This window comes from Stenella coeruleoalba (genome assembly GCF_951394435.1).
Source record: "Stenella coeruleoalba genome assembly, chromosome: 7".
Taxonomy (NCBI): Eukaryota; Metazoa; Chordata; class Mammalia; order Artiodactyla; family Delphinidae; genus Stenella; species Stenella coeruleoalba.
This window is the reverse complement of record NC_137153.1, coordinates 112244016-112259075: the sequence shown is the minus strand read 5'-3', so window position 1 is coordinate 112259075 and position 15060 is coordinate 112244016. Positions and strand designations below refer to the sequence as shown.

General features: G+C 44.9%; 1 protein-coding gene across 2 annotated transcripts in view; it reads left to right on the top strand.

Annotated features, from left to right (window-relative positions):
* NR6A1 (nuclear receptor subfamily 6 group A member 1) overlaps window positions 1–13857 on the top strand; it is a 205535-nt gene extending 191678 nt beyond the window's left edge. For both annotated transcript variants that reach the window (XM_079926417.1, XM_079926416.1), the window contains exons 8-10: window positions 3341–3462; window positions 8179–8331; window positions 10068–13857. In XM_079926417.1, the coding sequence (XP_079782543.1) occupies window positions 3341–3462; window positions 8179–8331; window positions 10068–10156 (364 nt within the window). In that variant the 3' untranslated portion in view covers window positions 10157–13857. The remainder of the gene's footprint in view (window positions 1–3340; window positions 3463–8178; window positions 8332–10067) is intronic.
* Window positions 13858–15060: the final 1203 nt, after the last annotated feature.

The window sequence follows — 15060 nt, the reverse complement described above, 5'->3', positions numbered from 1 at the left end:
GCATTTAGATGAGTGAAAAAGAGACAACTGGGCCTTTCAGCCCCCTTAATGGGACATAACTTACACAGTGTCAGCTTCAATTGCTGACTGAATGGTCCAGTGGTTTGGGGGATCCTGGCAGGAATGTTTTCCTTGTCCTAACATGCTTGTGTAATGGTAACCTAGAAGAAGAATGGGTGTGTTTGTCCAACTTTCAGGCTTTGAATGTTGATAATTTGTAGACAGGGAATACAGGGGCGTTAGAACTGTGGAGTGGGCAGATGTGGAGGAGGCACGGCTGCAGGAGAAAGCAGGCCCATGGAACAGAGAACAATTTGTTTATCAAGGGGCGGGATGCGGGGTGTGGAGGAAATCTTTGCAGTCAGGCTGTGGAGATTGAGTGGGGGCTGCTGGGCTGGCTGCCAGGGGTCCATGCTGGTTGCCTATCCTAGGAAGCTTGGGAAAGAGGGTATGTGCTCTCCCCAAGAGAGAGGGCAGATCTGGGTCATATACTCAGGCCAGGCATGTGGGAGTTCCTTTGTGTCCCTCAGGTCAAGACTCAACTGGGAATAGGTTTAGCATTGCTGTCTAGGGGTCTGGCTGGTAGCCACACACCTGCAGGTTCTGCAGAGCCAGAGTGAGCGCTTGCGGCAAGAGGTTACTGATGAGGGGAGAGAGTGTTATCTTTACTTGCTATGCTGCTCGGCCACCAGACAGATGCTGACACTGCTGCATCCTCCTTTTTTAAGCCCTACCCCATCCCATCTCTTCCCCACCCTTCCAAACAGATACTGATGGGCATTTTTAGTAAAGATCTTTTCCCTCGCAAGAACAGAAGTAGCTGACAAAGTACTGTGATGAGGAGTGATCTTCACTCACAGGCATACTGCTTCCTGCCCGTCTCAGCATCATGGAGGCAGCGGAGGGGCAGTTCTATGCACTGCAGCGAGTCCGACACCCACTCTGGGTTGGGCCCTGAGCTGAGTTGCTCTGGGAACACAGACCTCCTGAGGTATCCCCTGTGGTAGCATGTGGTAGCCTTTCCCAGTTGCCAGTTAAGAACAAGACAGTCAGGGAATGGACAGTGTAGTGCTGAGAAAGCAACAGACTTGGAATGAGAAAACTTGGGTTTAAACCTTGTCCCCACCACCACTAATTTGTTTTATTCACTTAGAACTTTGGAGAAGGCATCTCTTCTGCTTCCTCTTCCCTAACATGAAGGTGATATTACTTTTCTCACAGATTATCAGGAGGGTAAAATGTAAGAATACAATAAGGGCACAGTAAATAACCTCTCTGAGCCTTTGTTTCCACAAGTGAACAAAGAGGATTATAGTATCCTTTTTTGTGGATTTATTGGAAGTATCCAATGAAATGATGTATGTAAAATATTTAACAAAGGGCCTGGCAAGTAGCAAACACTCAACAAATGGTAGAATAATAGGTATGGTTATTATAGTGGTTATTAAATGTAAGTGTGTCTATCAGCCAATCTGAGAACGTATTAAAAGCCATCGGGCCAGGAGCAGAGAAAACATGGTAGTTCAAACTAGCAAACTGGGACCCAGAGGGTCAGGGCTCCGGATTGCAAGTAGCTGCTGCTGTGGCTCCCCCTGGTGCTTGAGAAGTACAGGTGCCTCTGGCCCCAACAGGAGCCAGGCTTTCCCCAAGGGAAGAGAAAATGTCCTGCCTGGCCAGGAAGCCAAGCCCTTGCGAAACCTTCACAGTCAACACAGAAAGCAATAGGACCCAGACAGCAGTAGTACATTCCCAGGAGTTCTGGACCCTACCCAGATAGAGGCTTCTTGCCTAGCATGGAGCTGTAGTACCCTGATCTGAACAAGTCACCAGGAAGCAACTCTGAGGCTAAGCATCTCTTTGTGACTCAGCTGCATCAGAGGCCTATCTGGATCACCTAGAAGAGTGGATGCTGGGCCTGACCCCAGCTTTTATAAACTATTTCCCCACTAAGCCTTTGCCTCCTTGGTTTGGGAGTATCTCCATTTCTGGTATAAGATATTACCCACTATGACGCAGAGTATTAGTCCCCCAGCCTAGGGCTCCTTTGCCTAAAACTTGGTGTTTCCCCAAGGAATTAACTCCTAATCCAAAGAAAGCAGCATGGGGGCTTCCCTGGTGGCACAGTGGTTAAGAATCCACCTGCCAGTGTAGGGGACATGGGTTCGAGCCCTGGTCTGGGAAGATCCCACATGCCGCTGAGCAACTAAGCCCATGCACCACAACTACTGAGCCTGCGCTCTAGAGCCCATGAGCCACAACTACTGAGCCCGTGTGCCACAACTACTGAAGACCGCACTCCTAGAGCCTGAGCTCCACAACAAGAGAAGCCACCGCAATGAGAAGCCTGTGCACTGCAACTAGAGAAAGCCTGCGTGCAGCAACGAAGACCCAATGCAGCCAAAAATAAATAAAATTAAAATTAAAAAAAAACACTCCTGAAAGAAAAAACATTAAAAAAAAAAAAGCAGCATGGTCAGCATTGAGTCTTCTCTGCTCATGGATGCTACCTCAGATATTGAGAAAATCATGGCCTTAGGGAGTTAGCCCAGGTTCAAGGTTCTAGCTCTGCTACCAACCAGCTGTGTGCTTGTGGACCAGTCCCTTCTATTCTTTGAACTTCAGTTTCTCATCTGTACAATGGTGATTATAATCTCACCTAGCACGTAGGGCTGAGAAAACTAAATGAGATAATGCACATAAAGTGCCCAGCACAGAAACTGGCATGACATGGAGGCTCAATTTATGTTTCCCTCCCTCCCTCTCTAGCTGAAGTCAAGGGATACCAGTAAAAATGTTCCCTGTACATAACCTCAGCCATGCTGGAAACAGTGAACTTAAATACAATCAGCAGCTTTTTCTTCATTGTGGCAGTAGCTCACATAGAGTCACCATGGTAGCTGCCATTGTTACTACAGGCTGCATCGCAACAACAGCAGTATCTTAACGATGTCATACTTCTCTACATTTACATCCCAAACCCCCGTGACCCTTGTTACCCCAAGCAGGCAAGCATTATTTTACAGAGGAGGTCCTCAAAGCTTAGAGAGGTCAGAGGACTTTCCCGAGGTCTCATAGCTTGTATGTGATGGAGCTGGATTTGAACTTAGATTTGATTGACCCCAACTGACCTGGGGAAGAGCAGCTCGTATGAGCTGCCTTGGCCTCTAGACAAACCATGGATTCACCTGTCTTTCACAAATGTGTCTGGATTCCATTTCCCCCAAGCTCAACCTCTTTCCTATCTTAGCTGCCTTAAGGAGCTGTAGGTGACTTCTGTCTCCCTTCCATTATCTCCACTGGTAATCAGAGCCCATTATTAACACCGGTGTCTGTTCCCCAGATTTAGTGATGAAGGGATGGAGGTGATTGAGCGGCTCATCTACCTGTATCACAAGTTCCATCAGCTAAAAGTGAGCAATGAGGAGTATGCTTGCATGAAAGCAATTAACTTCCTAAATCAAGGTGAGTAACTGGGGGTGAGAAGAAAAGACTTTTTTTTTGTCAGTGAATATTTGCCCTTTTGCCTTCATTTCACCCCTACCCCCTTTACCCTCAGGACTGTCACACAATCTGTCACACCATGTGGGTGCCGATCTTGGAAGTCCTGTGCTGCCCTCATCATCATTCTGCCCCACTATAGCACAGAGCATGGTTTGGATTTTTTTCTTCAAACCTAAATGCCACAGCCTCTATAACTCATAGAGGAAGGAAGAGGATTTGCTTTGTTTAGTCAGTTTTAATGCATTTAAACACAGACATCAAGGACAGTACATGCGTCATTTAAAATATGCACCAAGTTTACCAGTGACTGAAGAAGAGCAGAGTGACTGATGAAACTACTAGAGATAAGGGATCTGTGACAGGCTGATGGGCCCCTTCAGGGCAGAGCGGGGGTGCACAAAACTCACACACCCGTATCAAGCATGGCTTTAATTCGAAGAGTGGTGGGTGTGATTTACATGGAGTATTACTTGCAGAGCGGCGCTTGGTAGCTGCTGGTAAGCAGAGTATGCAAGGAGGATTTGTGTTCCCTTTCTTCCAGAGTAGCGTATGAGTACTCTACTCTGAGTGGGGCTGGGCTGTTTCGCGGCCTACGACATTGAAAATGCTGTGTTCCTGTATTCAGTTTCCTAGTCCAGAGACTCTTGATCCCCTCCTCTTTGCCTACTCCTCCCTCATACTGACCTCTTCCTCTTGCTTCTGCACCTTTCATGCATTTATCTGGTGTTCTGTGTGCCTCCCTTGGGCCAGGCCCTGTGTTGAACATTAAAGACATTGAAATAAATTAGATCCCAGGTTCCTGGCCTCAAGAAGTATACATTCTGATGGCACTTGTTACATTGCTTGAGCCTCAAATGGGGGGAGATCAGTAACAACTACTTGGAGGACCAGAAATCTGAGATCTGGGCCTCAAAGGCTGGGTAAGATTTATGTATAGAATATTTATATTCTATATATGAAAAAGGGGATTGTGTGTGTTTATACGTATATGAACACACTATATAATATATATATATACACATATATGAGAATGAGAGAGACGTCTACAGGCGTACCTTGGAGATATTGCAGGTTTGGTTCCAGACCAGCACAATAAAGTGAATATTGCAATAGAGTGAGTCACATGAATTTTTTGGTTTCCCAGTGCCTGTGAAAGTTATGTTTATACTATACTGTGATCTGTTAAGTGTGCAGTAGCATTATGTCTTAAAAAAGAGTACAGGGGACTTCCCTGGTGGCGCAGTGGTTAAGAATCCGCCTGCCAATGCAGCAGGAGACACGGGTTCGAGCCTTGGTCCGGGAAGCTCCCACATGCCACAGAGCAACTAAGCCCGTGTGCCACAACTACTGAGCCTGCGCTCTAGAGCCTGCGAGCCACAACTACTGAGCCCACGTGCTGCAACTACTGAAGCCCGTGTGCCTAGAGCCTGTGCTCCGCAACAAGAGAAGCCACCGCAATGAGAAGCCCACACACTGCAATCAAGAGTAGTCCCCGCTCACCGCAACTAGAGAAAGCCCGCACACAGCAACGAAGACCGAACGCAGCCAAAAAGTTAATAAATTAATAAATAAATAAATTTATTTTTTAAAAAAAGAGTACATACCTCAAAAAAAATATTGCTATAAAATGCTAATCATCATTGAGCTTTCAGCGAGTTGTAATCTTTTTGCTGGTGGAGGGTCTTGCCTCAGTGTTGTTTTTGTTTGTTTGTTTGTTTGAATTTATTTTTTAAATTTATTTTTGGCTGCATTGGGTCTTCGTTGTTGCATGTGGGCTTTCTTACTTGCGGCGAGCAGCGGCTACTCTTCGTTGAGGTGCGCAAGTTTCTCATTGCGGTGGCTTCTCTTGTTGCGGAGCACGGGCTCTAGGCACTTGGGCTTCAGTAGTTGTGGCATGCAGGCTCAGTAGTTGTGGCTTGCAGGCTCTAGAGCACAGGCTCAGTAGTTGTGGCACACGGGCTCAGTTGCTCTGCCGCTTGTGGGATCCTCCCAGACCAGGGCTCGAACCCATGTCCCCTGCATTGGCAGGTGGATTCTCAACCACTGCGCCACCAGGGAAGCCCTTGCCTCAGTGTTGATGCTGCTGACTGATCAGGGTGGTGGTTGCTGAAGGTTGGGGTGGCTGTGGCAATTTCTTAAAATAAGACCACAGTGACATTTGCCATGTCAATTGACTTTTTCTTTGATGAACGAACTTTCTGTAGCGTGCAATGCTGTTTGAACATTTTACCCACAGTAGAACTCCTTCCAAATTTAGAGTCAATTCTCTCAAACCCTGCTGCTGCTTTATCAACTAAGTTTATGTAATACTCTAAATCCTTTGTTGTTGTTTCAGCGGTCTTCACACAGCTTCTTCAGCAGGAGTAGATTCCATCTCAAGGGACCACTTTCTTTGCTCATCCATAAGAAGCAACTCCTCATCTGCTAAAGTTTTATCATGAGATTGCATCAATTCAGTCACATTTTCAGACTTCACTTCTCATTCTGTCTAGTTCTCTTGTTTCCACCACATCTGCAGTACTTCCTCCACTGAAGTCTTGAACCCCTCAAAGTCATCCATGAGGGTTGGAATCACCTTCTTCTAAAATCCTGTTAATGTTGATATTTTGACCTCTTCCAGTGAATCATGAATGGCATCTAGAATGGTGAATCCTTTCCAGAAGGTTTTTGGTTTACTTTGCCCAGATCCTTGAGAGGAATCATTATCTATGGGCAGCTACAGCCTTAGGAAATGTATTTCTTAAATAGAAAGACTTGAATGTTGAAATTACTCCTTGATCCATGGGCTGCAGAATGGATGTTGTGTTAGCAGGCATGAAGACAAAATTAATTTCATTGTACATCTCCATCAGAGCTCTTGGGTGACCAGGTGCTTTGTCAGTGAGCAGTAATATTTTGAAAGGAATCTTTTTTTCTGAGCAGTAGGTCTGCACAGTGGGCTTGAAATATTTAGTAAACCGGGTTGTGAACAGAAGTGCTGTCATCCAGGCTTTGTTGTTCCATTTATAGAACACAAGCAGAGTAGATTTAGAGTAATTCTTAAGGGCCCTAGGATTTTCGGAGCGGTAAATGAGCATTGGCTTCAATTTAAAGTCATCAGCTGCATTAGCCCCTAACAAGAGAGTCAGCCTGTCCTTTGAAGCTTTGAAGCCAGACATTGACTTCTCTCGAGCTATGAAAAGTCCTAGATAGTGTCTTCTTCCAATATAGGGCTGTTTCGTCTGCATTGAAAATATGTTGTTTAGTGTAGCCGTCTTCTTTAATTATCTTAGCTAGATCTCTAGATAACTTGCTGCAGCTTCCGTATTAGCGCTGCTGCTTTACCTCACACTTTAATGGAGATGGCGGCTTTCCTTCAATCTCATGAAACAACCTCTGCTAGCTTCAGACTTTTCTTCTGCAGCTTCCTCACCTCTCTCAGCCTTTATAGAATTGAAGAGAGTTAGGACCTTGCTCTGGCTTAGGCTTCGGTTTAAGGGAATGTTGTGGCTGGTTTGATCTATACAGACCACTCAAACTTTCTCCATATCGGCAATAAGGCTGTTTTGCTTTCTTATCATTTGTGTGTTCACTAGAGTAGTGCTCTTAGTTTCCTTCAAGAACTTTTCCTTTGCATTCGCAACTTTGCTAACTCACAAGAGACCTAGCTTTCAGCCTATCTCGGCTTTTGACGTTCCTTCTTCACTGAGCTTAATTATTTCTAGCTTTTGATTTAAAGTGAGAGATATGTGACTTTTCCTTTCACTTCAACACTTACAGGCGATTGTACGATTATTAATTGGCCTAATTACAATATTGTTGTGTTTCAGGGAATAGGGAGGCCCGATGAGAGGGAGAGAGACAGTGGAACAGCCAGTTAACGGAATAGTCAGAATGCACAACATTTATCAATTAAGTTTACCGTCTCATACGGGCGCGGTTTGTGGCACCCCAAAACAATTAAAATAGTAACATCAAAGATCACTGATCATAGATCCTCATAACAAATCTAATAATAATGAAAAAGCTTGAAATATTGCAAGAATTACCAAAATGTGACAAAGAGACACGAAATGAGCAAATGCCATTGGAAAAAATGACACTGATAGACTTGCTTGGTGCAGACTTGCCACACACCTTCAATTTGTAAAAAATGCAATATCTGTGAAGTGCAGTAAAGCAAAGCACAATAAAACAAGATATACTTATACACAGAAAAAAAAACTGGAGCGACCCAGTAGAATACCAGTGGCCCAGGTAGAATAGTATGAGTAGAAGCACATAGGATACCATGTGTAATTGTATGTAGAAATGTGAAGGTTTCTGAATGGTTCCAGCAAAGAGCAAATTTAAAGATACTGTGAAGGATAAATTGGGAAAGGTAGATTATTCAGTTAGTTGTTCAACATCCGCTGGTGCCCATTTGTGCCAAGCCCTGTGCTGGGAGCTGGGTACAGAGTTGAGAAAGATAAGCCTAGCCCTCAGGGGGCTCAGTCTAGTGATTGTCCTTGATAATTTTTTCCTTTATCTTATTTCTCTTCCCTGACCCAGAGCTTTTGTTCCTCCCTGTCAGAAACAGAGAAGATCCCCTGTTGAGACAATGTTTAATAACTTTTCATTGAAAGATACACATATTCAAGGAGCCAGTGTTTCTTCCACATTATAAAGCCCCTCCCATTTCCTGTGTTTTTTTCACAGATATCAGGGGTCTGACCAGTGCCTCGCAGCTGGAACAATTGAACAAACGATATTGGTACATTTGCCAGGATTTCACTGAATATAAATATACACATCAGCCGAACCGTTTTCCTGACCTCATGATGTGCTTACCTGAGATTCGCTATATTGCAGGTAACATTCTGGGTCCTGGGCTTCCAACCCTTCCTTGCTTTTCTTAACTTGTGAAGGGAATGAGGAAAGCAGTGTTTTCAGGATGCTTGATGCCAGGCCTATCACCAGCTCAATAAAAGAGGTACTACCCCTGCCCTCAGAAAAGTTATATTATAATGAGAAGTTTGTTTTTTCTTTGTAGGGAGGAGAATCTAACATTTCCTAAGCTCCTGTGATGTGCAGGGTCCTTTGTGACCTGATATCACTTAATCTCAATTTCTGCAGGACTGGTGGTTGGTGATATTATGGCCATTCTATGGATGGGGAAAGAAGCTCAGAGTTTCTCAAATTAACGTCATTTCCTGAATTATATACGTTAAAAGGGTGGATTTTTTGGCATGTGAACTAACTATATCTCAATGTTTTAATTGATTTTATTTCATAGAATTGCCTATAGGTTTTTGAGGATCTTTCATTAAAAGTGATATCTTTAAAATAATTCTCAAAAATCCTGTGTTCATAAGGAATTTTTGTTTTAGTTGTTTTGTGGTCTTAACCCCTTTCTGAGCTTCTTGACATTTAAATACGTCCATTTCAACATGAAATCCTGGCTTTTGTTGTTGCTTTACTTCATTCGATAAAGATTCTTGTTTATAGTTATCTAGCACATACTGAGGGGCAGCTCAGAAATGTGACCTCTGGGCTGAGATTGTTCCTGTAAAATTCAGCCGTACAATTTTGAAGGAAAAAAATTTTCAGTCTGATAAAATCAAATTTTACTTTTTGGGCCACAAAGTAGTCTAGGAGGTGTGAACTGGACTTAAATAAACTATTGGAATTTTAGGAGTGTTTTGATAGTGTATGTCTCAGCATTTTTAAAACTATGTTCTACCAAGCAAAATATTAATCAGGTGCTCTGTGAAATACAGGTCAATAATTATACCCCACTCTCCCCCACAGAGCTGGGTTGTCAACACTGACAGCCCTTGGAATCACCTGGGAAGCTTTTAAAAAATATCCATTCTTGTGCTGCACCTCTAAAGATTCTGACTTAATTGATATGGAGTGGAGCCTGGTCATCAGTATTTTAAAAAAACAATTACCAGGTGACTGTAGGGTTCTGTCAGGGAGAAGAACTATAGCCTCATATTTACAAAGTATATTAGCATTCTGAGTGCTCTTAGAAATCCTCCAATAAAAAAAAAAACCTGTTTTAACCCTGAATTTCTCAATTTATTTGCCCCTGTAAACCCCATCTCCTTTTTCCTTGCTACGTTTTATTAACCCATTATACTATTCTGAAGAGCAGTATTTTATAGAATGCTAGTTAAAGAATCTACTAGGAAATGAAATAGGATATAAGTTTCTCATTATTTTCGCTCTAAGAGGACATCAGGGAATACCTTTCAGTTTCAGATTCCTCATCTGTAAAATGGGGATAAAAAGTAAAATCTGTCATACAGAAATACTGTGAGAATTAAATGAGATAATGTATTTAAACACCTAGCATAGAGTTCAGTATTCTTTGGATAGTAGCAACAATTAGAGCTTGCACCATTACTGGACTCCCTAAGGCACCAAAATAGGTCTGGGTAATAGGATGTTAGCCCAGTCTGTTTTACCTTTGTAATAACTCATGGCACTTTCCTCGCCCCAGTCACTAGAAAAGGCAGTGTTCTTTCACCAGCCCGAGAGGAGGCAAACACGCCCTTCTACTAGTGGCCACGGCTAACTCTTCTTTTTCTGCCTTTTCCCAGGAAAGATGGTGAATGTACCCCTGGAGCAGCTGCCCCTCCTCTTTAAGGTGGTGCTGCATTCCTGCAAGACAAGTGTGGGCAAGGAGTGACCTGTCCCCAGCACCCCTCCTCAGGCCAATGGCAAGGCCTGGGGTGGGCAGGACAGGCTCCGGAAGAAAGAGCCAGAGAGACCAAGATGGAGGCTGTGGAGCAGCCTTGCCAGTTGCCTCCATAGCAAAAGAGTTTTTGTTTGTTTGTCTTGTTTTTTTAACCTCATTTTTCTATATATTTATTTCACGACAGAGTTGAATGTATGGCCTTCAACATGATGCACATGCTTTTGTGTGAATGCAGCCGATGCATTTCCTTGCAGTTTACAGAATGTGAAGATGTTTAATGTTACAGTGTTGTCATTGTTTAGAGATAGTTCTTTTGTATTTTGAGGGAGAGGGTGGGATGGGACTGAGATGACTATTTCCATAATATTGACAAAGATGACTACCTCATTGGAAAGGGAGGGGTGTGACCAACCCTACTTTTTCCACATGTTCTCAGCAGATTCATACATTTGTCTGTCAGAGAGCAAACTGCCTTTTTCTAGCTACAGAATTACCAGGTAAGAGAGCACACCATAAAAGGGAAAGTGGTATTAGGAGGTTTACTAAGCAAAGTGGATGAGACATTGGGAACAGGACCAGAGATGGGGATTTAGCTGTCTCCTTTCTTTGGAAAGCATGAAAGCTGAGAGTTGGGCACAGTGACCAAATCTAAGGTAGGTGTCCTCCCTCCAGACGAGTCCTCAGGGAGAAGGGTTTCTTCTCTCACACCACACTGTGGGGCCTCCCCTCCCCACCATCCATACGACCACTACTAATTTCTGCCACTGTCACCTTTTCACCTAGGCAAAGCCCTAGCGGTCAGCTAATCCTTGGGATTTGCCTACCATCTCCCTTGGGGCTCACAGCTACCTAGTTTCCTTACTTTCTTTAGACTCATTGCCTCTCCCTTATAAACTTGACTTCCTATTGGCCCTTTGAAAAGAACAGGTGAGTTCAGAATGTCATGTCCAGAATCCTGATGCCCACTACTGATTTACTCTCCTTTCACCTTCAAAGAGTAGTGGGACAAAGGCCAGACTGCTAATAGCATAAACACTCCTCTTTTGGAGTTCCCTGTTTCTCTCCCCACCCCATCCCATTCCACCTCCAGATCTGAATCTGAAACTGCAGTCTCTTTTCCAAACAGCTGGAAGGATCATTCACCCATCTGCTGACCAGAATTTTTGTCCCTACATTCTACTCCATGCTCTCCTAATCTCTCCCAAAATGAAACCAGGTTTCTTCAGAATAGTAAGCCCAAGATCCAGAGTGGCCCAGCTGCCCCTTAGAGTTATCAGTGGCCTGACTGACCAGGGTCTGGAGGGCTGGAGTCCACAGCTTCTGGAAGGGAAGGGGGGCTTTAAACTACCTCATGTTTCTAAAGGCCTGGCTGCCCCCTCTGCAGGTATGGCCTGGACCCCTTGTTCTTTCACTACCTGCCCCACCTAGTCCTGGGAAATGTTCCTTACCCTCTTGGCTTTGGCCAGCAGTCACACAAGGTCTGTCATGGAACTCTTTCAGGTGCTTTTCCCTTCTCTGCCTTACTACAGCAGTTGTCCCTGCCTAAACCCACGTACCTCCCACAGCCAATGCAGCAGACAGGCCAGTTAGCTGGGTACATCCCTGGCTAGGCTTGAGGGGCCTACAGGACCTCCTTTTGCCTGTTTAGTCAAAGGCTGTTTGCTCTCTTCCCCGCTCAGCCTAGCACACTTACTCAGAGGGCCACCACATTGTGTGCATATCGGGTAGTCCGTGTCGGATTGTAATTTTTTCTTTCTGGTGAAATGTTACGGGTACCAGCAGAGTGATGACTTTATCCCTTGATGGATCTAAAACTCAGAACATTACTTCCCAGTGCCGTTTCCCCATTTGCTCTGAGAAAGGAAAAGAAAAAGAAGAGACGTGGTCCTCAGGAAAAGCGCCAACCAGAATGTTTTTCACATGTCAATGGGAAGATTTGTGTGTGTGTATTTGTTTATTTCTAAATTCACAATAGTTTTGTTTTTCCGCTCATTTAACCAACTAGATCACACTCTGGCTACAGGTCAGACTCCGAGCCGCTTTCCTCAAGGTAGGGGAAGATACACATATCAGAGACCCCTTCTCCAGGATGGCTCTTATGTGCTGCATCTTTCTTTGCTAGATTTCCATCGGCCAAATTATTATTATGTTTTGAAATTGCTTTTCTCTTAAATTAAGCATTTTACTGGTTGGGTTGGGAGCCAGAGGGAACTGCTCTCCATGAGGCAGCAACATGTCTCTTTGATAATGCAGCATTAAACAGAGCAAGTTGTTAATTTGTGGAGTGGGGGAAAGGTTCTGCAAGTTGCCATTGTACAAATCCATTTTTACAAATGTTTGCAGCAGATTCCACAAGAACAAAGAGCCCATTCATTGCTGAGAGCCCTGCAGAATCTCTGAGCCAAGTGGCCTTGTGTTCCGAGCTGGAGCCTGACCTGTGGACCACCTTTAATGTCTTCTGCACCCAGTCCTTTTATGACGTGGGCTTTTTTTAAACAGGGTAAAGTGACTGTGTTGCGTCGCAAACTCAGGTATTATGAGAGGAAGGTAGGAGTGTAGCTAGCAGTGTGGAGACATTAGGTCAGCCACTAGATGTATTTGTGAATTCAGTTTGAAGGACACAGAGAAAGGTTGGAGGGGGAGGTTTGATGTGTTTATGTTTTGCCTTTCTTCCCATGATGTTTGGTTAACAGGTAGCCTTTTTGCTAGTGGAAAAGAAAAAAGTTGTGCATGTTGTCTGTAATTCCCCTCCCTTCTGTCCTCTCTCTGATCCCCTGCCACCAGCAGCACTCACTTTGAGTGAGAATTTTTCCACCATAAAAATATGACCCTGAAGGCTGTGTGGTAAAGGAGAATCCCACCTCATTGCACTGCGTTTAAACGTACAAGCTATTCCCTTCCTTTCCCTTTGAATGTTTTCTTGACCGAAGACAGAAGTTTGGAATCTTGGAACTTCACCTACAACTCATGCTCTGTGGCTCCTTTGTAGACTTTTGGAGTCTTTCACAAGGCTTGGTGGTCTTACCCTCAGTCTGGAGAAACTCCCCAGAACCTGTCTCAAAGCACTCCATCTGGCTCAGAGGATACCCAGCCCCCCAGCCAGGCCTGATCCGTAAGTGAGGTGGGCAAACCTCCAGGGACAGAAAGCAGCAGGCAAGAACCTCTGTCCTATTCCCCAGATCCAGAGGAGGAGGGATAGAGGGAACTGAGGGGTCTCCATGGCATCATCACAGTCACCCTCTCCACAGCACCGTGCCTCTCACCTGCCACCCACTATCAGGGAAGAGAGTCCTGCCATGGCCAGTGTGTCACCAGGTCCTTAAAGCCCTGGGCTCTCTGAGCTAGCTGCCTTGCTCTGCTGCCCATATCCTACCTTTGTTTGTTCTCAATTTATTGGGGAATGGGACAGACAGAGACAGACGGACAAACCCAGTATGGGCAACATGTAGGCCATGTCCAAGGTTGGCCAAAGTAAAGGGACTCTGGCCTCCCAGCAGGGCAGGAAGTTGAGCAGTGGTTCCAAGTCTTTAGCTCTGGGCCCCTGGTCTATGTCTTTTTTTCCTTGTTGCTTTTTAAAATTTTGCAATTGTTTTAAGAAATCCAGTCTTTTAGACCAGCCCTTTTATTAAACTTTAAATTTTTCTTTGATTTTTTTTAAAGTAAAAAAAAAAAAAAAAATTAAAAAAAAAAAACTAAACAAGAACCCCACCACTCTTACTTTCCCCGACTTGATCCATGAGAGTCCCCCTGCACTCCCCTCTGCCTTTGCAGTTGATCATTCCTCCCTTTTCCCTCAGCTTGAAGCATCTATGTCCAGTGTCTGTGAAATGATGTTTTATCTGTGTCTCAGGATAAGAAACGGCAATCATTCCACCAGGTGCTGGAAACTGGTTAGCCTTGAGGCAAGGGTTTCTAGGACCACAGCTCAGGGATGTGTATTTAATTACAGGGTCCCCAGAAACCCCTCTCCTGGCTACCACAAGCAACAGCTTCTTTTCTGGGCTTGGGAGCCAGACCTGGACTGTTTCCTCAGAGGCAGGGCCCCCAGAAAAGATGCTGGGGCTTCCTCTTTGGCCAGAGCTGGGCTCCCTTGAGACTTGAAGAATTATGGCTGTCCTGCAACATGAGCCACAGTGACCCTGCCACTACCGGCTCACAAGATGCCTGGTCCCTCTGCCTAATCCAGTCCCCATCTGGCCTCCCTTCTCTGGGCCTGTGGCCCTCAATGGGCCACAGCCTGCTCAGGAATCAGTTGCAGGCTCAAATGGAAGCTGTGAATCAGGCCAGAGCTTGCTTCGAGCCCAAGAAAAAAGTTGTCTTAATGGTGGAGGCTAGTCTTCCAAATCCGAGAGCCAGCCCTGCCAGCCAAAGGATCATTTTTGCCCTTTGGTGATCATTGTTTTCTTTCTCTGAAATGTCTTATAATAGGTGATAATGTTGTTGACTCAAATTTCCATGAAAAAAAAAAAAAAAAAACTACCTCTTGAGTGACATCCTGGTCTATTCCTCTCTGAGGAATCTTGTGGGAAAAGAATACTGTAGCTCCTGCTCTGTTTACATGTTTCTGTTAGGAAAGAAACCCCGCCTGCCCTGGGGTGTTGGTGTTTTTGTCTATGTTGCCATCCCAGGCCTGCAATAGGGGTTTGTGGCTGTGTTGTAATGTCTGGGCCATGTCTGGGGAGTCCTTCCCACCTGCCCAGCCAGGGACTAGCCACCCCCTTGAAGAGGCTTCCATTTCCCTCCTATGATCCAAGGCACAGGGAGCACCACCTCCCGTGACACCACCCTCAGGAGCTCTGGTGGCACGTGCATCCATGAGCCTTCCCCTGGGCTGCCTACCTGAGGCCCACCTCTACCCACAGTCCTGTATAGGAGTCGAGTAAACAGGATGTCTT